Below are 23,898 nucleotides of genomic sequence, written 5' to 3' on the forward strand. Positions count from 1 at the left end.
CTGCATCATACACTGTACAACTACGTCCTTTAAAGTAAAGAGCATAATCATGCTCCATGAGCTGTCCAATGCTAAGCAAGTTTTGATCTAACTTCGGAACGAACAAAACATCATGAATTTGCTCAAGTCCTCTCTTCGTTTCAACTCCAATGCTTCCTTTTCTTTTAACATCCACCACAACACCATTTCCCATCTTCACTTTGGAGCTGAATGAGGTGTCTATGTCAATAAAGATTTCTTTTTCCGGGGTCATATGATTGCTACAACCACTGTCTAAGAACCATGTATCATTCTTCTTCTTGGAAACATGTTGGCATGCATAGAATAAGCTTCCTTCACCCTCTTTCTCTTTGGTGAAATTTGCTTGTTGATTGTTTTTCAATAATCTACAATCTTTTTGCAAGTGGCCAAATTTTTTGCAATGAAAACATTGTGGCTTTCTCTTGAACCAGCAGTCTTTCTCAACATGACTACTCTTTTTACAAATATTACATCTTTGTGAAGAGCCTTTATCACTTGGCTTTCTTTCATAGCTTCCTCTACCTCTTCCTCTTGCTCTAAAACTTCTACCTCCTCTAGATAGGTTCCCTTCACTTTGTTCATGAGTTAATGCTTTCTTTTCATATTTTTAGCATTAACTGTGAGCTTAGATTGAAATGCACTCTCTATTGATTTTTCGGAGTGTCGGACCAACCTTTGCTTATGAGATTTCAATGAACCCAACAACTCTTGAACACCTAAACTAGAGAGTTCTTTAGTTTCTTCAATAACAGCCACCATAGGATCAAATTTTTCAGATATGCTTATCAAAATTTTCTCAACAATTCTACGATCATTCATATCTTCTCCATAAGCTTTCATTTGATTTACCAACTCCAAAAATCTAGTGGAATAATCTTTCACACTTTCATTTTCTTTCATTCTCATATTTCCAAAATCTCTTCTAAGAGTTTGGAGTTTGATGGCTCTTACCTTTTTATCTCCTTGAAATTCTGCTTGTAGAATATCCCATGCCTCTTTAGCTCTTGTTGCTCCCATAATCCTTGGGAAAATAGTTTCTGAGACTCCCCTTTGAATCATTCCTAGAGCTCCAGCATCTTTGCTTTTGTTCTCCTTCAATTCCTTTTGTTGAGCTTCAGTCAAACTTGATGTTGATTCAGGCATTTGATATCCTGATTCTACAATGTCCCATAAATCTATAGAGACAAATAAGGTCTTCATCTTTATACACCAAAACTCATAGTTCTCACTTGAAAAAACTGGAACTTGAACACTACTCCCATTCAAATTGCTTGTGCTGGCCATGGCTTTTTCTTCAACGAATCCTCTGCCTTGTCTTCAAATTTTCTGTCCAAAACTCTTTCTTTGAACCAAGCTCTGATACCAAAGCTGTTGGCTGATTTTTCCAACAAAGCACACTTCAAAGGGCAGCAGATTATGACATGGAAACACAAGATAGTAAGAGAAGGTTGCTGCAGAATTTCTACAGAAAAGTGAACAAAACAGAGGTAAAAAACAGAGCTGAAAACAGAGAAGTGGAAGGGTTTTTTTCTGCAGAATCTTTCTTCTTCTATTCTCGGGAGTCTTCTTTTTTTCATATATCATCAGTCCATACATAGCTTCTTTTTCATTTACATACAAAACAAAAAGAGCCTTTAACAAACATGTTTCTAGAAACCTACGTGGATACATAACACCCACTTACTTTCACCTACTACAAACCAAAGTTTAACAAAAAACACAACCAAGGCAAACAAGTAACTAGTCAAAGCACATTAGTAGATAATAGAAATGGACATGCCAACAAGAAGTGGGAACTGCATCCATACGAACAGGGTGACAGGAACACTAGCCAAACAAATGGCAGGAATGACAAGCCATGGAGAAGAAGAGCAGCAGAAAAGGCTATCATCATGGTTGCAATGGAGATGAAGAGAGTGGAAAGGCCTATTATCATCTTCGTTGGCAAGGATTTTAGGAAATTGTCTTCCACGTAACGTGACGTGAGGACTCCCAAGAACATCAACACTGAAGTTGACGTAGAAAAGAGTGATAGGGAATCGGATATTATGAAGAGCATAAACACCTTTTTCTTTAAGAACATTGGGAGGCCTGTATTTTGGTCGTTACCGCCTGGAATGGTAATGGCTGCAGCAAACATAATGGTAAGAATGAGAGCCCCTATCACTGTACAAGAAGTTGCGGTGTCCTTCATCCATTGCTCTCCCTCTTTCATCAAGTCCTTGTGGTTCTTCGTAAACAATTCTGCTGGGGTTAAACGATCATCGTTAAAAGCTTCCTTAGCATTGGGATGGACAATGCTTTCCACCTCCTGCATTTGTTAACAGTGAATATGTATCCTTATATGGAGAAAAATTGAATATTAACTTATTAGTCTATCCAAATTCGTGAAGAAATTCCACAATAAATTAAAGTGTAGGCCAAATATTTGGCGTAGTAGTTTTTTCAAATAGCTAGCTATACAAGTTTTCAAAAGTGTAGATTATATATGCTGTTAGGAATATAAGGTGATAAAGAAGAAGAATCAGAAACAGGCACTAAAATTGTTACGAAAATATTACATGAAAAATAACAAAAAATTGAAAAAAAAAAAAAAAAAACCTTTGATGCACGATACATCGTTATGTTTAAGACAATATTTGCTTCAATTATACATTTTTTTCAACTTAGTACCTCTGTTAATGTTCTGTCAAAAAGGTTTAGTGAAGGCAAAATACACACCATTTCATCTTCTCTCGTTTTTAACACCGAAAGGCTGCCATGTCACATTGGTTGGAAAAACTAAGTTGCTAAGTTTAGTTTTACTCTAGGGAGGAAATACTCTTAAGGGGATTTTGTTGAAGGAGTAGGTGACACAGATAATAACTAGCTAGTCTCTCTTTGAACTCCATTGTTGTTAAGTTATGGTAATATAGTTAATTATTACTGAAGTGATGAGATATTATTGGTATTGTGTGGTGTACTAAGAAGTTTTGGATTTTATGTTTTTGATACGTTTTTGTTGTTAGAAGAGAAAACTAGATTTTTCTCCAAAAAAAAATAAGAAGTATGACATAAAAAGTTTGGTGTTTTTAACTTTTTATGTGTGATTTATAAACACTATATGTAGGGTGAGGCAGAAAGGTTCAATGGAAAATAATGAGAATCAGATGTGTAAAAATAAAACTTTAAGGCAAATTTAGTAACGGTTGTTAATTATAACCGGGTATATATAATTGTTAAAACCAGAGTGGTTACTAATTATTTCCAACCGGGTACCAAACCGGTTTTCCGGTTACCGGCAAGTTATAACTCGCCAGATTTGCACACCAAATTATATGGAACTATATACGGATGAGTTTTTGAAGGGTTAGAAATGGAGTTGCGGTGGATTTTTTGTGAAAAATAGAAACACTACTGCTAACACCAGGAAGAACTAAGCTTGTTCTGAGAGGGTATAATAGCAACAAAAATTGAGAATTGAATATTGAAAAGGCATTCAGGAAGACAGAAAATAACCAATCCTAATTGATACTTCAAAAGTTTGAAAGACTGAACTAAATTGGTCCATTGATTTTGTATTCCTTATATAGGAAAAAACCAAACAAATTCTAACTAAAAAAGGAAAAACCTAATCCTTAATGGAAAAGGAAAACGTAATCCTTATTTAAAAGAAAAACAAAAACACGAATGAATAATTGAAAAATGAAAACCTAATCTTAATGGAAAACAAAAATTAAAATACACATGCATAAAAAAAATAACACTAATGTTGGTCTTTTCCTGCATCAACTGCACGATTCTGGTTTACTATTAAAGTATTGATTAAATTATTAAATTTATATCCTCCTATTAGCTTAATTAAGCTTTTGTGATAAGTAGTTATTCAATTTGAGATCTGAACTAAAGGTCTTGAGTTTGAACATTAGCTTGTTTTAGTCATTCACCCCATATTTCAATTAAATATTTCACGTGTTGAGTCTCACATATTAAAAGAGAGTTCGAGCCCACATATAAAGGAGGAGCAATCAAACAACATGTATCCTGGCCTCTTTCCAAATCAAATTGTTCTCTCCCAACTTTCTCTCTCGATCTCCGGCCTAGAATCAATAGAATTTGTAAAATATAGTCGGTAGTGAAAATGTATGAAAGAAATATAAAGTGAGGAGGGAGGTACCTTATACCATTGTAGTTTGCTTTGCATTTGCAAAGCTGCACCGGCGACGCGATTAGCCAGAGTCGAAGGTGCCGGCATCCCGACCATATGTAATATGTTATTTTTTTGGTTGTCATGCTTATACGTTAGAACATTCTTCACATCAAGCCCATTTGTAAGGCTAAATATTTTAGGTTGACGATGTAAGACAGCAGCAGAAAATATAGTTGAAACACGTTCGCCGTCATAGCTCCGCACAAGATCTGGACTTTCTTTGACTATTTCGAAAACAAATTCAAAAATCCCCCTCTTTGTAGCATAGAAGATGGCATCATAAACGTTAACGGAACCTTTCTTCCTTTGTTCAGTATCTGAAACTGATACCTCCTTGCACATGATACGTAGAAGTTCATCGGCTTGGACATGGATCGACTTCAGTTCATATGAATCCTTATTCCTTTATCAATAATCAAAGCATTATATATTGCCAATTTAACTAGATGAAACTATAAATATATAAAATAAAAAAAATTCAGAAAATTAATAGATATATTAATTGAGTGGATACAGTGTACCAAATAGGTTAATTAAGGAGATTTAGAATTAGTTGGCGCAGAAGAGATAGCACTGCAAAATAATTAATAATGAAATTTTCTCAGTCATGCACAATAGAAAGTCAGTACTATTTACACAAAATGAACAATATATTTATTATTCAAAATATTAGTTTATGGATTGGATGTGGTAGATAATATCTAATTAATTAACCACAAATTTTTCATGCAAATGAAGCGTAGGAAGATTTTAAATCTATCACATATTTGAGAAAATGGTGGTTAATGAAAATTATTGATAAGTGTAATATAAGCAAAGCATTATATATATATACTACATTTAACTTTTTGCAAATCCAATAGTGTTATGCGGAAAATACATTTACACACTTCGAACTGAGACTTCATTAATTAGCACTTAATTACCTCCAAACTTCCATTTATAATACTTGACCCTACCGATTACCATTTTCTTGTAATTGGCACCAGCCGCTAGCGTATGATTAAAATAGTGCTACACATGACTGACATGTGTAAATTCTTATTTTGAAATGCCCAAAATATGTGTATCTCATATACTTAAGGGATACATGATACTTTTAGAGATTGAGTTTGAGAAAATTCCTCCAACCTAATTTTGAAGAAATTTTTATCCATAATTTAATTGAACAATGATTTCTTTAATGTAATTAATTGCCAACAATGTTTGTTTCTATTTTATAGGAGAGGGATGCTAGACATTCTAACATTTTTTTTTCCAAAATTTGGTTCCAACATGATGTGTTACAATCCCGTGAAATTTGGTTATAATATGATGTGTTACAATCCATTGAGATCTATCATTTTAAAAAATGTGTCACAATCTCATAGGATTGTGACACATCATGTTGGAACCAAATTTTAGAAAAAAGTGTTGGAATGTCTAGCATTTACATTTATAGGAACATTCATTCAATAACTATTCCCTTACGAAGAGGAATACATATTCCTCTAAAAAAAAACAATTACCACTACAAAAATATCGGCATTACCACCGCTAAGCATTATTTTTTTTGACTTTTATGTTTCATTTTGTATCACATATAATACTTCGTTTATGGTTAAAGATGAAGATGGTACATTTGTCCCAGTTTCGTCCAAAAATTAACAAAAGTCGAGGTTAGCACTCTTAAAAAATTGACATATGTACTATGTCCCATTAAAAATAAAATTTAATGTTAACACAATTAAAAAAACTAAAAATATTAAACACATTAAAATATTAAAAAAAAAAAGAAAAAAAGAAAAAGAAAAAAGGGGGGTAGTTGGTCTAGGGGTGGACGAACCACCTCCATGGTCCTTGGAGGTGGTTCAGCCACCTAAAAAGAGCAAAATAATCATCCCCGGCCGGTTTGGGGTAGCCAAATTACTCTCATGACCATTGGGGTAGCCGAACCTACCCCTAGGCCAAATGGGGGTGGCTTGAGTCTCTTGAAGGTGGTTTCAGCCACTCCCTAAGGCCGCCCTTAAAGGCCATGGGAGCAGTATGCCACCCCTAAACAAGCTATGGGGGTGGCTTAGCTCAATGGGGGGTATCCGACCACCTCCATTTTGCTCAAAGGTGTAGTTCGAGTCACCTCTATATTTTTTTTAAGAAAAAAAAAATATATTTTTTAAATATTTTATGTTTTTTAATATTTAATTGGGCATAGGAACACGTGCCAATATACCTTAAACAAATAACTCTCCAATATCCCTTATAAATTTGGCTTTGTCCTTTATACAATCATTTCAGCATTCTAGAGGTAGGACAATTAGTTCCAGATATATGTATTGAATATTCATTCAGCAAAGTACACGTGTATACATTTCAGTTTGTATTGTTTGTATTTAGTTAAATGACAGTTAGATTGTTTTCTATTAGTAGAATTAGTTAAGCTAGTTTATATCTTCTTGAGTTGTATATAAACAGTAGGCGCATGTAATCTTCAGTTAAGTTTTGAATGAAATTGAGTTTTATACTCTTCTAAACTCAAAATCTAATACGGTATCAGAGCATTTTCTCTGAACTTTCCGCATTTTTTTTTCTTCTTCTCAATCATTTCAACCTTTCTTCTCTATGGCGTCCTCTGTTCCAACTGATGTTCATTCTTTTCTCTCTGATATGGATTATTCTAATCCGTTTTTTCTTCATCATGGTGATAGTCCAGGTGCTGTACTGGTTTCTCACCACTCACCGGTGACAACTATAGCTCCTGGAGGCGAGCTATGATCATGGCTTTAACTGTAAAGAATAAGCTAGGGTTTGTTACTAGTACTCTGTCTCCACCAAATGTTCCTGAATCCGATCCTCTCAATTTTTCATGGTGCCGATGCAATAACATGGTGCTATCTTGGTTGATCAACTCTGTTTCTAAAGAGATTGCAGCCAGTATAATCTACATTGATTCCGCAACAGAAATGTGGACAGACCTTCAGGATTGATTTTCTCATCTCAATGGTCCGAGGGTTTTTCAATTGCAGCAGAAGTTATCTTCTCTTTCTCAAGAGAATGATTCTGTCAGCACTTATTTTACTACTCTGAAGGCTCTTTGGGATGAACTTGGGCATCAAGAATCTCTGGCTTGTTGCACATGTGGTGCTGCAAAGGCTATTCAAGCTAAACATCAGCGGCAGTATATTTATCAGTTTCTCATAGGCTTGAATGAGAGCTATTCACATGTTAGGGGTCAAATTTTGTTGTTTGATCCTTTGCCTCCAATGAACAAGGTATTCTCTCTTGTTCTTCAAGAAGAAAGACAGCGAGGTCTTTCTATTTCTGGAAGTTCTTTAAATATGAATACCACTGCTTTGCTCACCAAGACAGCTCCTGCTCCTCAACCTCGTTTTAAGAATCATCCTAAGAGCAAAGATCGTCCTGTTTGTTCTCACTGTGGAATCACAGGTCATACTATGGAGAAATGTTATAGACTCCATGGTTTCCCACCCAGATACAAGTTTAAAAAGGGCAAGAATTCTGTTTCTGCTGCTAACCAAATTTCTTCTGATGTTGATCATTCAGCAATGCCTCAATTGCCGATTACTTATGAGCAGTGCCAGCAGCTCATGAATCTTTTCAAGAATAACAATTTGGAAGGTTGTTCTCAGACTCCTGCAGTAAATCAAGTGTCTTCTTCTCCTCAAGAGCAATTGATCTCTCACATGACTGGTATTGTTTCTTTCAATCCTAAATTCTCTGTTTTTGCTTCTTCCTTTTCTGTTTTTCAGAAATCTTCATTAACCAATTCTATTCATGCTCCATGGATCATAGATACTGGAGCCACAGATCATATGATCTGTACTATCTCCTTATTCACCACTATAACAGCAGTAGTTTCTCAACAAGTTAGACTGCCAAATGGGCAATTTGCATCTGTCACCCACATAGGAACTGTTAAACTTTCTGAGTCCTTTGTTCTTACCAATGTTCTTTGCATTCCATCTTTTTCTTTCAATTTAATTTCTGTTAGTCAGCTAATCAAAAAGATGCAATGCTGTCTCATTTTTTTGTCTCGTTTTTGTTTCATTCAGCACCTTGCACATTGGAGGACGATTGGAGTGGGTGAAGAGGTTGATGGCTTATATCATTTACTGCCAGTATCAGTTTCTGCTAAGTCTTCTACATCTATTTTTGCTGCCAATAATGTTGTTCTTTCATCTGATTTTCCAAATAAACATGTTTCTTCTGCTTCTCATGTACATTCTGTAGAAAATAGCTTATGGCACTACAGATTGGGACATTTGTCTGATAGGCCTCTTAAGAAACTTTCCTCTGTTCTTCCTCATTTTACGAATGAGAACAATAAACTTTGTACAATCTGTCCTTTGGCCAAACAGCATCGTTTATCTTTTCCAAATAGTGATCATACTTCTCTGCATCTATTTGACTTAAATCATTGTGATATTTGGGGTCTTTTTACCCCCAAATCTTTTAATGGTGCATCATATTTCTTAACCATTGTTGATGATCATTCTAGGTTTACTTGGGTCCATTTAATGCAACATAAGTCTCAAACCCGGACCCATCTTCAAAATTTTTTTGCTATGGTTGCTAATCAATTTAATAGCAAAATTAAGTGTATTCGTTCTGATAATGGAGTGGAATTCAACATGAATGATTTCTACCTTTCTCAAGGAACCTTACATCAACTAAGTTGTGTAGAGACACCCCAACAAAACTCAGTTGTTGAAAGAAAGCATCAACACATCCTTAATGTTGCTAGGTCTCTTAGATTTCAAGCTCATCTTCCATTACAATTTTGGAGTGAATGTATTCTTACTGCTGTACACTTGATAAACAGAATTCCTTCTCCTCTTTTGTCTCACAAATCTCCATATGAAGTTCTTTTTTCTGCTCAACCAGTTTATTCTCAATTAAGGGTGTTTGGTTGTTTATGTTATGCTAACACTCTTACTAGATCTAGACATAAATTTGATGCCCGAGCTCAACCTTATGTCTTTCTTGGCTATCCTGCTGGAATCAAAGGTTATAAACTATATAATCTTGTTTCCAAATCTTTTATTATCTCCAGAGATGTTCATTTTCATGAGACTATCTTTCCTTTTGCTCTTTCTCAACATTCTTCTTCTGTTCCTTCTTAGCCAGTTTTTCCTCTAGTTATTACAGATTCAGCATCTTTTCCTATATCTTCTCCTTCCAATATTTCTGTTGATGCCTCTCCTCCCACTATTTCGATTCCTGTTCCTGATATTCCCAATTCGGTTCCAGTTCTTGATATTCCCATTTCTTCATCATCATCTCTTCCTGTTGTTCCTTTTAGAAAATCTTCTAGGCTTAGATACAGACCTGGTTACTTGCATAATTACCATTGTAATCTGGCTGATTCCTCGTCATCTTCTCCAAGGTCTTCTACATACGCAGGTATTCCTTATCCCATTTCTTCTTTTCTGTCTTATAATAAACTCTCATCCTCACACAAACATTTTAGCTTATCCGTTTCTTCAATTGTTGAGCCTCAATATTATCATCAAGCCTTCCAACATGTCGAATGGCGTGATGCCATGTCTAAAGAGATCCAAGCTCTTGAGTTGAATAATACCTGGACTGTAGCTGATCTCCCTTCTTCCAAGCATCCAATCAGCTGCAAATGGGTTTACAAAGTCAAGCTTAAATCTGATGGCTCTATTGAAAGATATAAAGCCCGGCTAGTTGCCAAGGGCTACACTCAATGTGAAGGTCTCGATTACTATGAGACTTTTTCACCAGTAGCAAAACTCACTACTGTCCGCACTCTACTTGCTATTGCTGCTGCCCGTAATCGGCACCTTCACCAGCTTGATGTGAACAATGCGTTCCTTCATGGTGATCTTCCTGAAGAGGTGTATATGACCATGCCTCCTGGTTTTGCTAAAAAGGGGGAGACTAAAGTTTGCAAGTTAAATAAGTCTCTCTATGGTCTTAAGCAAGCCTCTCATCAATGGTTTGCAAAATTTTCTTCGGCCCTTCTTGAGTTCAATTTTATTCAGTCCAAGGCAGATTATACACTCTTCACTCGGCATCAGAATTCTTCCTTTATAGCTTTACTGGTTTATGTCGATGATATAGTCATTGCCAGTAATGATGTTGTGGCTGTTTCTCAGTTAATTGATGATCTTCATGCTAGATTTCAGCTGAAGGATCTTGGCTCTTTGAAGTTTTTTTTGGGATTAGAAATAGCTCGGACAAAAGATGGCATTTCTCTTAGTCAACTTAAATATGCTCTTGAAATTTTGGAAGACACTGGTTTTTTAGAATCTAAACCAGCAAAGTTCCCCATGGAACCAAATGCCAAGCTTTCCAAGAACTCGAGTTCTCCTTTATCTGATCCTTCTTCTTATAGACGTCTTGTGGGTCGTCTTCTATTCCTCACTATCAGTCGACCTGATATTTCCTATGCTGTGCAAGTTCTCAGTCAGTTTATGGATCAGCCTCATTCCACTCATTTGGATACTATGCATAGGTCACTTTTTAATAATGGTCACTTTTTAATCAAAATATCGACATCAAAATATTATTAGCAGCGACAATATCTCGCCGCTAATAGTTTTGTTATTAGCGGCAAATAATGTTGCCTCTAATAGCTTCTCGGAATTTCATGCAAATTCCCACCAAGTTATTAGCGACCACTTATTAGCGGCGACACAAATTTTGACGCTAATATTAATATTTTTGTGTATTAGCGTCCATTTTACAGTAGCCGCTAATAGTTTACAAATAGCAGCAATTATTAATTGCGAGTTATGTCTTGCCGCTAAGAGTGTATTATTAGCGGTCACTTTTAAATGTACCCACTAATAATTTGATCATTAGCGTCTACTATCCGTTGGCCGCTAAGAATTTGACCGCTAATGATCAAATTTCTTGTAGTGACAATACAGATTGATTGGTGAGACTTCTTTCTTGATAACCGAATGGCAAGAAGAATAAGAATAACACCATGAAAGTTGGCAAAGAAGTGCCATTGAATAGAATTGCTCGCTCATGAGTAATGCATGAAAGTTCGGGATTAAATATCCCCTTTTCTAGCTTTACCTCCTAAAATCTTCTTTGGTTTAAAGAATCCCCCGTGACAGTTGACACTGTATAGGTGGGAGGGTTGTAATTGTGTTGATCTCTATTCTCCAGAACATCTTTTAGATAGAATTGTAATTATTGGGCGGTATTATTAAAAAAATTATTTCATTCAATATATATATATATATATATATATATATATATATATATATATATATATATATCCCCCTTATCCTTCCCATGTTTCCAGTTGTATTGGCCCCCCTCCAGCGAGACAGGCCTTCAATGATTCAGGTACGTACAGGTGTGCGATCCTAATTGCTCCAACTAAAGCTGCTCCTGTTTTTTAGGTTGAATGGAAGGCATGCACCAATTGTATTGCTCAATAATGCATGTTACTATCAAATGATTCAAATCAAGTTACCCCATAAAGTGGGGTCGTGTTTCCAACCAGGTATCAAACCGGTTTTCCGGTTATCGGCAGGTTATAACCGGCCAAATTTGCACACCGAATTATATGGAAATATATACCGAGGAGTTTTTGAAGGGTTAGAAATGGAGTTACGGTGGATTTTTGTGAAAAATAGAAACACTACTGTTGACATTAGGAAGAACTAATATTGTTCTGAGAGCGTACAATAGTAGCAAAAATTGAGAATTGAAGATTGAAAAGGCATTCGGGAAGACAGAAAATAACAAATCCTAATTGATACTTCAAAACTCTGAATGACTTAACTGAATTGGTCCATTGATTTTGTATTCCTTATATAGGAAAAAACCAAACAAATTCTAACCGGAAAAGGAAAAACCTAATCCTTAATAGAAAAGGAAAACGTAATCTTATTGAAAAGAAAAACAAAAACACGAATGCAAAATTGAAAAATGAAAACCTAATCTTAATGGAAAACAAAAATTAAAATACACATGCATAAATAAAATGACACTAATGTTGGTCCTTTCTTGCATCATCAACTGCACGATTCTGGTCTAGACTAGTTATTATTAAAGTATTGATTAAATTAAAATTTATATCCTCCTATTAGCTTAATTAAGCTTTTGGGATAAGTAGTTATTCAATATGGTATCTGAACTAAAGGTCTTAAGTTCGAACATTAGCTTGTTTTAGTCATTCACCCCATATTTCAATTAAATATTTCACGTACATGTTGAGTCTCACCTATTAAAAAAGAGTTTGAGCCCACGTGTAAATGAGGAGCAGTCAAACAACATGTATCCTGGCCTCTTTCCAAATCAAATTGTTCTCTCCCAACTTTTTCTCTCAATCTCCGGCCTAGAATCTCTAGAATTTGTAAAATATAGCCGGTAGTGAAACTGTTTGAAAGAAATATAAAGTGAGGAGGGAGGTACCTTATACCATTGTAGTTTGCTTTGCATTTGCAAAGCTGCACCGGCAACGCGATTAGCCAGAGTCGAAGGTGCCGGCATCCCGGCCATATGTAATATGTTATTTTTTTGGTTGTCATGCTTATACGTTAGAACATTCTTCACATCAAGCCCATATATAAGGCTAAATATTTTAGGTTGACGATGTAAGACAGCAGCAGACAATATAGTTGAAACACGTTCGCCGTCATAGCTCCACACAAGATCTGGACTTTCTTTGACTATTTCGAAAACAAATTCAAAAATCCCTCGGCCCTCTTTATAGCATAGAAGATGGCATCATAAACGTTAACGGAACCTTTCTTCCTTTGTTCAGTATCTGAAACTGATACCTCCTTGGACATTATACGTACGTAGAAGTTCATCGGCTTGGACATGGATCGACTTCAGTTCATATAAATCCTTGATTCCTTTGTCAATAATCAAAGCAATATTGCCAATTTAACTAGATGAAACTATAAATATATAAAATAAAATAAAATAAAAATTCAGAAAATTAATTGATATATTAATTGAGTGGATGCAGTGTACCAAATAGGTTAATTAAGGAGATTTAGAATTAGTTGGCGCAGAAGAGATAGCACTGCAAAATAATTAATAATGAAATTTTCTCAGTCATGCACAATAGAAAGTCAGTACTATTTACACAAAATGAACAATATATTTATTATTCAAAATATTAGTTTATGGATTGGATGTGGTAGATAATATCTAATTAATTAACCACAAATTTTTCATGCAAATGAAGCGTAGGAAGATTTTAAATCTATCACATATTTGAGAAAATGGTGGTTAATGAAAATTATTGATAAGTGTAATATAAGCAAAGCATTATATATATATACTACATTTAACTTTTTGCAAATCCAATAGTGTTATGCGGAAAATACATTTACACACTTCGAACTGAGACTTCATTAATTAGCACTTAATTACCTCCAAACTTCCATTTATAATACTTGACCCTACCGATTACCATTTTCTTGTAATTGGCACCAGCCGCTAGCGTATGATTAAAATAGTGCTACACATGACTGACATGTGTAAATTCTTATTTTGAAATGCCCAAAATATGTGTATCTCATATACTTAAGGGATACATGATACTTTTAGAGATTGAGTTTGAGAAAATTCCTCCAACCTAATTTTGAAGAAATTTTTATCCATAATTTAATTGAACAATGATTTCTTTAATGTAATTAATTGCCAACAATGTTTGTTTCTATTTTATAGGAGAGGGATGCTAGACATTCTAACATTTTTTTTCCAAAATTTGGTTCCAACATGATGTGTTACAATCCCGTGAAATTTGGTTATAATATGATGTGTTACAATCCATTGAGATCTATCATTTTAAAAAATGTGTCACAATCTCATAGGATTGTGACACATCATGTTGGAACCAAATTTTAGAAAAAAGTGTTGGAATGTCTAGCATTTACATTTATAGGAACATTCATTCAATAACTATTCCCTTACGAAGAGGAATACATATTCCTCTAAAAAAAAACAATTACCACTACAAAAATATCGGCATTACCACCGCTAAGCATTATTTTTTTTGACTTTTATGTTTCATTTTGTATCACATATAATACTTCGTTTATGGTTAAAGATGAAGATGGTACATTTGTCCCAGTTTCGTCCAAAAATTAACAAAAGTCGAGGTTAGCACTCTTAAAAAATTGACATATGTACTATGTCCCATTAAAAATAAAATTTAATGTTAACACAATTAAAAAAACTAAAAATATTAAACACATTAAAATATTAAAAAAAAAAAAGAAAAAAAGAAAAAGAAAAAAGGGGGGTAGTTGGTCTAGGGGTGGACGAACCACCTCCATGGTCCTTGGAGGTGGTTCAGCCACCTAAAAAGAGCAAAATAATCATCCCCGGCCGGTTTGGGGTAGCCAAATTACTCTCATGACCATTGGGGTAGCCGAACCTACCCCTAGGCCAAATGGGGGTGGCTTGAGTCTCTTGAAGGTGGTTTCAGCCACTCCCTAAGGCCGCCCTTAAAGGCCATGGGAGCAGTATGCCACCCCTAAACAAGCTATGGGGGTGGCTTAGCTCAATGGGGGGTATCCGACCACCTCCATTTTGCTCAAAGGTGTAGTTCGAGTCACCTCTATATTTTTTTTAAGAAAAAAAAAAATATATTTTTTAAATATTTTATGTTTTTTAATATTTAATTGGGCATAGGAAAACGTGCCAATATACCTTAAACAAATAACTCTCCAATATCCCTTATAAATTTGGCTTTGTCCTTTATACAATCATTTCAGCATTCTAGAGGTAGGACAATTAGTTCCAGATATATGTATTGAATATTCATTCAGCAAAGTACACGTGTATACATTTCAGTTTGTATTGTTTGTATTTAGTTAAATGACAGTTAGATTGTTTTCTATTAGTAGAATTAGTTAAGCTAGATTATATCTTCTTGAGTTGTATATAAACAGTAGGCGCATGTAATCTTCAATTAAGTTTTGAATGAAATTGAGTTTTATACTCTTCTAAACTCAAAATCTAATACGGTATCAGAGCATTTTCTCTGAACTTTCCGCATTTTTTTTTCTTCTTCTCAATCATTTCAACCTTTCTTCTCTATGGCGTCCTCTGTTCCAACTGATGTTCATTCTTTTCTCTCTGATATGGATTATTCTAATCCGTTTTTTCTTCATCATGGTGATAGTCCAGGTGCTGTACTGGTTTCTCACCACTCACCGGTGACAACTATAGCTCCTGGAGGCGAGCTATGATCATGGCTTTAACTGTAAAGAATAAGCTAGGGTTTGTTACTAGTACTCTGTCTCCACCAAATGTTCCTGAATCCGATCCTCTCAATTTTTCATGGTGCCGATGCAATAACATGGTGCTATCTTGGTTGATCAACTCTGTTTCTAAAGAGATTGCAGCCAGTATAATCTACATTGATTCCGCAACAGAAATGTGGACAGACCTTCAGGATTGATTTTCTCATCTCAATGGTCCGAGGGTTTTTCAATTGCAGCAGAAGTTATCTTCTCTTTCTCAAGAGAATGATTCTGTCAGCACTTATTTTACTACTCTGAAGGCTCTTTGGGATGAACTTGGGCATCAAGAATCTCTGGCTTGTTGCACATGTGGTGCTGCAAAGGCTATTCAAGCTAAACATCAGCGGCAGTATATTTATCAGTTTCTCATAGGCTTGAATGAGAGCTATTCACATGTTAGGGGTCAAATTTTGTTGCTTGATCCTTTGCCTCCAATGAACAAGGTATTCTCTCTTGTTCTTCAAGAAGAAAGACAGCGAGGTCTTTCTATTTCTGGAAGTTCTTTAAATATGAATACCACTGCTTTGCTCACCAAGACAGCTCCTGCTCCTCAACCTCGTTTTAAGAATCATCCTAAGAGCAAAGATCGTCCTGTTTGTTCTCACTGTGGAATCACAGGTCATACTATGGAGAAATGTTATAGACTCCATGGTTTCCCACCCAGATACAAGTTTAAAAAGGGCAAGAATTCTGTTTCTGCTGCTAACCAAATTTCTTCTGATGTTGATCATTCAGCAATGCCTCAATTGCCGATTACTTATGAGCAGTGCCAGCAGCTCATGAATCTTTTCAAGAATAACAATTTGGAAGGTTGTTCTCAGACTCCTGCAGTAAATCAAGTGTCTTCTTCTCCTCAAGAGCAATTGATCTCTCACATGACTGGTATTGTTTCTTTCAATCCTAAATTCTCTGTTTTTGCTTCTTCCTTTTCTGTTTTTCAGAAATCTTCATTAACCAATTCTATTCATGCTCCATGGATCATAGATACTGGAGCCACAGATCATATGATCTGTACTATCTCCTTATTCACCACTATAACAGCAGTAGTTTCTCAACAAGTTAGACTGCCAAATGGGCAATTTGCATCTGTCACCCACATAGGAACTGTTAAACTTTCTGAGTCCTTTGTTCTTACCAATGTTCTTTGCATTCCATCTTTTTCTTTCAATTTAATTTCTGTTAGTCAGCTAATCAAAAAGATGCAATGCTGTCTCATTTTTTTGTCTCGTTTTTGTTTCATTCAGCACCTTGCACATTGGAGGACGATTGGAGTGGGTGAAGAGGTTGATGGCTTATATCATTTACTGCCAGTATCAGTTTCTGCTAAGTCTTCTACATCTATTTTTGCTGCCAATAATGTTGTTCTTTCATCTGATTTTCCAAATAAACATGTTTCTTCTGCTTCTCATGTACATTCTGTAGAAAATAGCTTATGGCACTACAGATTGGGACATTTGTCTGATAGGCCTCTTAAGAAACTTTCCTCTGTTCTTCCTCATTTTACGAATGAGAACAATAAACTTTGTACAATCTGTCCTTTGGCCAAACAGCATCGTTTATCTTTTCCAAATAGTGATCATACTTCTCTGCATCTATTTGACTTAAATCATTGTGATATTTGGGGTCTTTTTACCCCCAAATCTTTTAATGGTGCATCATATTTCTTAACCATTGTTGATGATCATTCTAGGTTTACTTGGGTCCATTTAATGCAACATAAGTCTCAAACCCGGACCCATCTTCAAAATTTTTTTGCTATGGTTGCTAATCAATTTAATAGCAAAATTAAGTGTATTCGTTCTGATAATGGAGTGGAATTCAACATGAATGATTTCTACCTTTCTCAAGGAACCTTACATCAACTAAGTTGTGTAGAGACACCCCAACAAAACTCAGTTGTTGAAAGAAAGCATCAACACATCCTTAATGTTGCTAGGTCTCTTAGATTTCAAGCTCATCTTCCATTACAATTTTGGAGTGAATGTATTCTTACTGCTGTACACTTGATAAACAGAATTCCTTCTCCTCTTTTGTCTCACAAATCTCCATATGAAGTTCTTTTTTCTGCTCAACCAGTTTATTCTCAATTAAGGGTGTTTGGTTGTTTATGTTATGCTAACACTCTTACTAGATCTAGACATAAATTTGATGCCCGAGCTCAACCTTATGTCTTTCTTGGCTATCCTGCTGGAATCAAAGGTTATAAACTATATAATCTTGTTTCCAAATCTTTTATTATCTCCAGAGATGTTCATTTTCATGAGACTATCTTTCCTTTTGCTCTTTCTCAACATTCTTCTTCTGTTCCTTCTCAGCCAGTTTTTCCTCTAGTTATTACAGATTCAGCATCTTTTCCTATATCTTCTCCTTCCAATATTTCTGTTGATGCCTCTCCTCCCACTATTTCGATTCCTGTTCCTGATATTCCCAATTCGGTTCCAATTCTTGATATTCCCATTTCTTCTTCATCATCTCTTCCTGTTGTTCCTTTTAGAAAATCTTCTAGGCTTAGATACAGACCTGGTTACTTGCATAATTACCATTGTAATCTGGCTGATTCCTCGTCATCTTCTCCAAGGTCTTCTACATACGCAGGTATTCCTTATCCCATTTCTTCTTTTCTGTCTTATAATAAACTCTCATCCTCACACAAACATTTTAGCTTATCCGTTTCTTCAATTGTTGAGCCTCAATATTATCATCAAGCCGTCCAACATGTCGAATGGCGTGATGCCATGTCTAAAGAGATCCAAGCTCTTGAGTTGAATAATACCTGGACTGTAGCTGATCTCCCTTCTTCCAAGCGTCCAATCGGCTGCAAATGGGTTTACAAAGTCAAGCTTAAATCTGATGGCTCTATTGAAAGATATAAAGCCCGGCTAGTTGCCAAGGGCTACACTCAATGTGAAGGTCTCGATTACTATAAGACTTTTTCACCAGTAGCAAAACTTACTACTGTCCGCACTCTACTTGCTGTTGCTGCTGCCCGTAATCGGCACCTTCACCAGCTTGATGTGAACAATGCGTTCCTTCATGGTGATCTTCCTGAAGAGGTGTATATGACCATGCCTCCTGGTTTTGCTAAAAAGGGGGAGACTAAAGTTTGCAAGTTAAATAAGTCTCTCTATGTTCTTAAGCAAGCCTCCCGTCAATGGTTTGCAAAATTTTCTTCGGCCCTTCTTGAGTTCAATTTTATTCAGTCCAAGGCAGATTATACACTCTTCACTCGGCATCAGAATTCTTCCTTTATAGCTTTACTGGTTTATGTCGATGATATAGTCATTGCCAGTAATGATGTTGTGGCTGTTTCTCAGTTAATTGATGATCTTCATGCTAGATTTCAGCTAAAGGATCTTGGCTCTTTGAAGTTTTTTTTGGGATTAGAAATAGCTCGGACAAAAGATGGCATTTCTCTTAGTCAACGTAAATATGCTCTTGAAATTTTGGAAGACACTGGTTTTTTAGCATCTACACCAGCAAAGTTCCCCATGGAACCAAATGCCAAGCTTTCCAAGAACTCGAGTTCTCCTTTATCTGATCCTTCTTCTTACAGACGTCTTGTGGGTCATCTTCTATACCTCACTATCAATCGACTTGATATTTCCTATGCTGTGCAAGTTCTCAGTCAGTTTATGGATCAGCCTCATTCCACTCATTTGGATGCTGTGCATAGGTCACTTTTTAATAATGGTCACTTTTTAATCAAAATATCGACATCAAAATATTATTAGCAGCGACAATATCTCGCCGCTAATAGTTTTGTTATTAGCGGCAAATAATGTTGCCTCTAATAGCTTCTCGGAATTTCATGCAAATTCCCACCAAGTTATTAGCGACCACTTATTAGCGGCGACACAAATTTTGACGCTAATATTAATATTTTTGTGTATTAGCGTCCATTTTACAGTAGCCGCTAATAGTTTACAAATAGCAGCAATTATTAGTTGCGAGTTATGTCTTGCCGCTAAGAGTGTATTATTAGCGGTCACTTTTAAATGTACCCACTAATAATTTGATCATTAGCGTCTACAATCCGTTGGCCGCTAAGAATTTGACCGCTAATGATCAAATTTCTTGTAGTGACAATACAGATTGATTGGTGAGACTTCTTTCTTGATAACCGAATGGCAAGAAGAATAAGAATAACACCATGAAAGTTGGCAAAGAAGTGCCATTGAATAGAATTGCTCGCTCATGAGTAATGCATGAAAGTTCGGGATTAAATATCCCCTTTTCTAGCTTTACCTCCTAAAATCTTCTTTGGTTTAAAGAATCCCCCGTGACAGTTGACACTGTATAGGTGGGAGGGTTGTAATTGTGTTGATCTCTATTCTCCAGAACATCTTTTAGATAGAATTGTAATTATTGGGCGGTATTATTAAAAAAATTATTTCATTCAATATATATATATATATATATATATATATATCCCCCTTATCCTTCCCATGTTTCCAGTTGTATTGGCCCCCCTCCAGCGAGACAGGCCTTCAATGATTCAGGTACGTACAGGTGTGCGATCCTAATTGCTCCAACTAAAGCTGCTCCTGTTTTTTAGGTTGAATGGAAGGCATGCACCAATTGTATTGCTCAATAATGCATGTTACTATCACATGATTCAAATCAAGTTACCCCATAAAGTGGGGTCGTGTTTTTGAGCCCCTTTCTCCTATTCCAATGCCGTTTTCTTCCTTTTTCGTTAGTGTCGTGTAGAAAAATAAATACGATTAGTACCACATCGGCCAACAAGTAGAGAAGAGTGTAGGTGCTTTTAAAAGCACAATGGATCATCTGCCAGTCAACAATTATTTGGATACTGGATAGACTACTTTTGTGGATCATCGTATTCAGCTTTTGTAGCGTCATTTTTCTGACTTTTCTAAATCGTAGGAAAAAAAAAAAAAACCAAAAAAGTAACCCTAGAGGCACCTTATCTAATTAGCTGTTGACCCATATGACAAAGTTCTCCAATAATTAGTTGCTTTCACTTTTTGGATTGAGTAATATATATGCATGCGCAAGGAAAACGACAAACTCAAGGTTGTTTTGGCTTATGAAAGATGAAAATCTCACGTTATTATTAATTTTTAAACACCTTATTAGCACCATACATGATATCAGATTACAGATAATAAACCCTTCTTATTTGTGAACAGTGATACAAACTACTTTACTAGCTAGCTGCAAATTAAATACAGCTAGACTCTCCATAGATGCCTGAGGAAGACAACTCAAAGCAAAGCAAAAAACTTCAATCAGGACCAGAGTGAGGCATTTTCACGAAATGCCTGAGGAAAATATTCCAGAAAGTTAAAAGCAGGAAGATAATCCCAACAACCGTTGCAGAGCCTCTCCAAATGTCGCGGAAATATGTTGTTGTCAAGGTTGCCATATTTCGATTCCAGAAGCCTTCGTAGTGCTCATTAAGATTTTGGCTGAGATCACAGTAGCATGAATCTTCTGCTACAATTTGATGGCCAAGCTTGTTAACCAATCTCGCCACTGCCTCATCGCTGCCAAGCTGGTTCACAATAACCTTTTTCTCAACGAGTAAATCCACATCTTTTTCGGTGTTGATAAGACAATCCAACAGCTGAATGTAATTGCAGACGTAAGCCTCCTTTGGATAATGACACTGCTCCAAGGCCATGATGTTTCGAAAAACACACTCAGTTTCGTGCCCTACTTCAAAGGCAGGGAGTTCCAAGAAAGGTTGCATGCGCTCCAGGCAGATAAAGCACGGTAGGCAATTCAAGAGCCATGAGGAATTCAGGCATGGACAGTGATCCAAGCACCAATCTACTACATATAAATTAAATAATTAAATAAATTATTTTTATTAGTTTAAAGGTTTAGAATAATTTATGATTTGATATGGTATGAGAGACTGATTTCAAACATTGTCTCCACCAATATTTCACATTTCATTTCAAAAAATTTCTATACGTTGAACCTCACTAATTAAGAATGAATTTAAACCCACCTACACTAAAAGTACTAGTAGCAGTTATCCTATATTAGTTCACTTCCTTATATTTAGGAAAATATTCATGAAAAACATCAAAAAACCTCCCACAACAGATATCTTATATTTAGATGAGAGAGTTGGAAATGAATAGTAATTCTTTATATATACATGTCTACTATTCCTTCCCTATGTATTATTTTAATATAAAAAAAAGTATATTTAATTGATATAGGGAAAAGAGAAAAAATAAAAAAATAAAAATAATATTTGATTGATAAAAATGTAAGGGAATTTATTGTGTGGTGTTTTTTTTATAAGGAAGTAAAATGTAGTTTTGTTCTTTAAATATATAAAAAAAAAAAAAAAAAAAAAAAAAAAAAAAAAAAAAAAGATTGAGAATCTGCTGCGGTCTAAGAAAGTAAAAATTAGAATATATAATTAAATTATTAAATTAATTATTTTATATTAACTTAAACTTTTGAAGCAATCGATGATTAATTTAAAATTACCCTTTTGAAACTTGATGTCAAGTAGGGGTTTTCCTTTGACTTTTTTGAATTTCACTCCTGTCTCGTCAAGCTTTGTGGCACTGCATAGTCGATCAATGGTCTTCTTTTCTTTTTTCTCCACTTCTTTGGCACAGCATAGTCGATTAATGGTCTTCTTTTCTTTTTTCTCCACTTCTTTGGCACAGCATAGTCGATCAATGGCCTTCTTTTTTCCTTTCTTCACTTCTTCCTCCATCTGTGGTGGATAGAAAAAACATCTCAGCAAATCTGTCAAATGTTTAATTTTTTTCCCCTCAAAAATGTCGGAATCTGGGTGCCGATCATATTTAGAAAAGTACTCGCGGCAAAGCTTAAGAAATTCATCTTTGGGCTCTTTTTTCCGGTCGTCCTCTTCCTGGCCTTCAGCCCCAGACACATATAGATCCTCAAGAACAAAATACGGAAGCTGATTCTCAAGTAGAAGCAAGTCATGCTGTAAACCATCACTCAGCCACGGTTTGCTTAATATATAATCCTTTTCACGTTCTTCCTTTTTAGAATTCCTCCAGAAGAGCTCAATTATAAAGATGCCATCCAATAAAATCAGTTTTAGAAACTCTATAGTACTGTTGAATTTTGAGGTCTCTGCATAGCAATTGCGGATTTGTTCTACTTTCGCTTTAACGATGCTGGCAAGATCCTCCTGGCTCTTCTTAGTCCTTTTACAGAAGTCCCTCAAATATTTCTTTTTCTGCACTTCCATGTCTTGGTATTCTTGCCGGTGATGAAAGGGGCCTATTGAGATTAACTTAGGAGTATAGGCATCTTTGTTTACCTTGCGAAGTTTCTTTGGAACCCTGTAGATACAGCAATCCTCCGGCCACTCGGCCGGCCCAAGATCTGCTGGGATGTCAATCACCGATTCTTTGCAATTAAGACCATTTTGCTGAGCATGACTTGCAGCTTGGCAGGGCATCTTCTTTCTCCGTCAAGAGAGTCAAGCTGAGAGAAAAATGATAGAACGTTAGGGCTTCATCTTGTATACTGAAATATATAAACAAAGTATGAGTGATTTACAAATAAAATAAAATTAAATAAAGAAGACAATAAACCCTAATATAAAAAATATTTTCTAAATATATATTCTAAAACAGACTAGAATCAAAATCTTTTCTTTTCTTTTTCTTTCATGCACAAAGCAATTTCAATAGGTTGCACAATTCTCCATAAATCTCTTTGTGGAGAGCTCACTGCTGATGCTCTGATAGTAACATACCTGAGTAATCTATTATTATTAAAAAAAAAAAAAAAAAAAACATAGAAATTATGTAATTAGTCTTCTAGTGCTTATTAAAGGTAATATTTTTCACCTTTATTTGGGTATAAACCCACTACCACAACACAAGATTTCCAACAACTAGCTAGCTAGCAATTATAAATAGAAGATTATATATACACAGTTTATATAGCAACCCGAGTATATGATTTCAAAATATGTGTAGGATTGAGGAGAGAAGATATGAAATGAGAGAATAAAGAACCTGCAAATGCTGCTGGCCTGTAAGAAGAAAGTTCTAGCTTGACTGTTTAGTGCTTGAGAACAGTACCAGAGCTGCTCCTCCTTTTAAATCCCACACTCTTCAGCTGTCCACCTCCCTCACTCATTTATTGAGCAAGTAAGGTCTCTGTCTCTGTCTCTCTCTCCCGCTATATTATAAAAAAAAATTAAAGAACATCAATTTAACATCATGCTTTTCCAAAAGTAAAGAAGGCCACCCCCTCGGATATCCCTTCAAAAGTAATGATTTTTTTTTTCTTTTAGCAAAACAAGGTAGGGGAGGAGATCGATGGTAGGGTAAAAATTAAAGGCGTTATCATAAGTTAGATCCAAAATAACTAACATATTGATAAGGTTAATGATTTTTATATTGGAGTCGAACTTCCACTCTAATATATGTTTGAAGATTTTCTTAAATACACTGA

At 35.5% G+C, this 23,898-nt stretch overlaps 1 protein-coding gene and 1 pseudogene across 1 annotated transcript; both read right to left on the minus strand.

The window, feature by feature from the left end:
- Positions 1-1,775: 1,775 nt before the first annotated feature.
- On the minus strand, positions 1,776-4,552 carry LOC133879169 (ankyrin repeat-containing protein ITN1-like; annotated as a pseudogene).
- Positions 4,553-20,500: 15,948 nt separating this feature from the next.
- LOC133879548 (UPF0481 protein At3g47200-like) lies at positions 20,501-23,564 on the minus strand. Its single transcript, XM_062318154.1, has 3 exons — positions 23,457-23,564; positions 21,937-22,917; positions 20,501-21,258 (listed from the first exon to the last, which is right to left on the minus strand). The coding sequence occupies exons 2-3, from the start codon at positions 22,889-22,891 to the stop codon at positions 20,711-20,713; spliced, it is 1,503 nt and encodes a 500-aa protein (XP_062174138.1). The 5' UTR covers positions 22,892-22,917; positions 23,457-23,564; the 3' UTR covers positions 20,501-20,710.
- Between the last annotated feature and the right edge of the window lie 334 nt (positions 23,565-23,898).

This window comes from Alnus glutinosa, chromosome 10 (assembly GCF_958979055.1).
Source record: "Alnus glutinosa chromosome 10, dhAlnGlut1.1, whole genome shotgun sequence".
NCBI classification, from domain to species: Eukaryota; Viridiplantae; Streptophyta; class Magnoliopsida; order Fagales; family Betulaceae; genus Alnus; species Alnus glutinosa.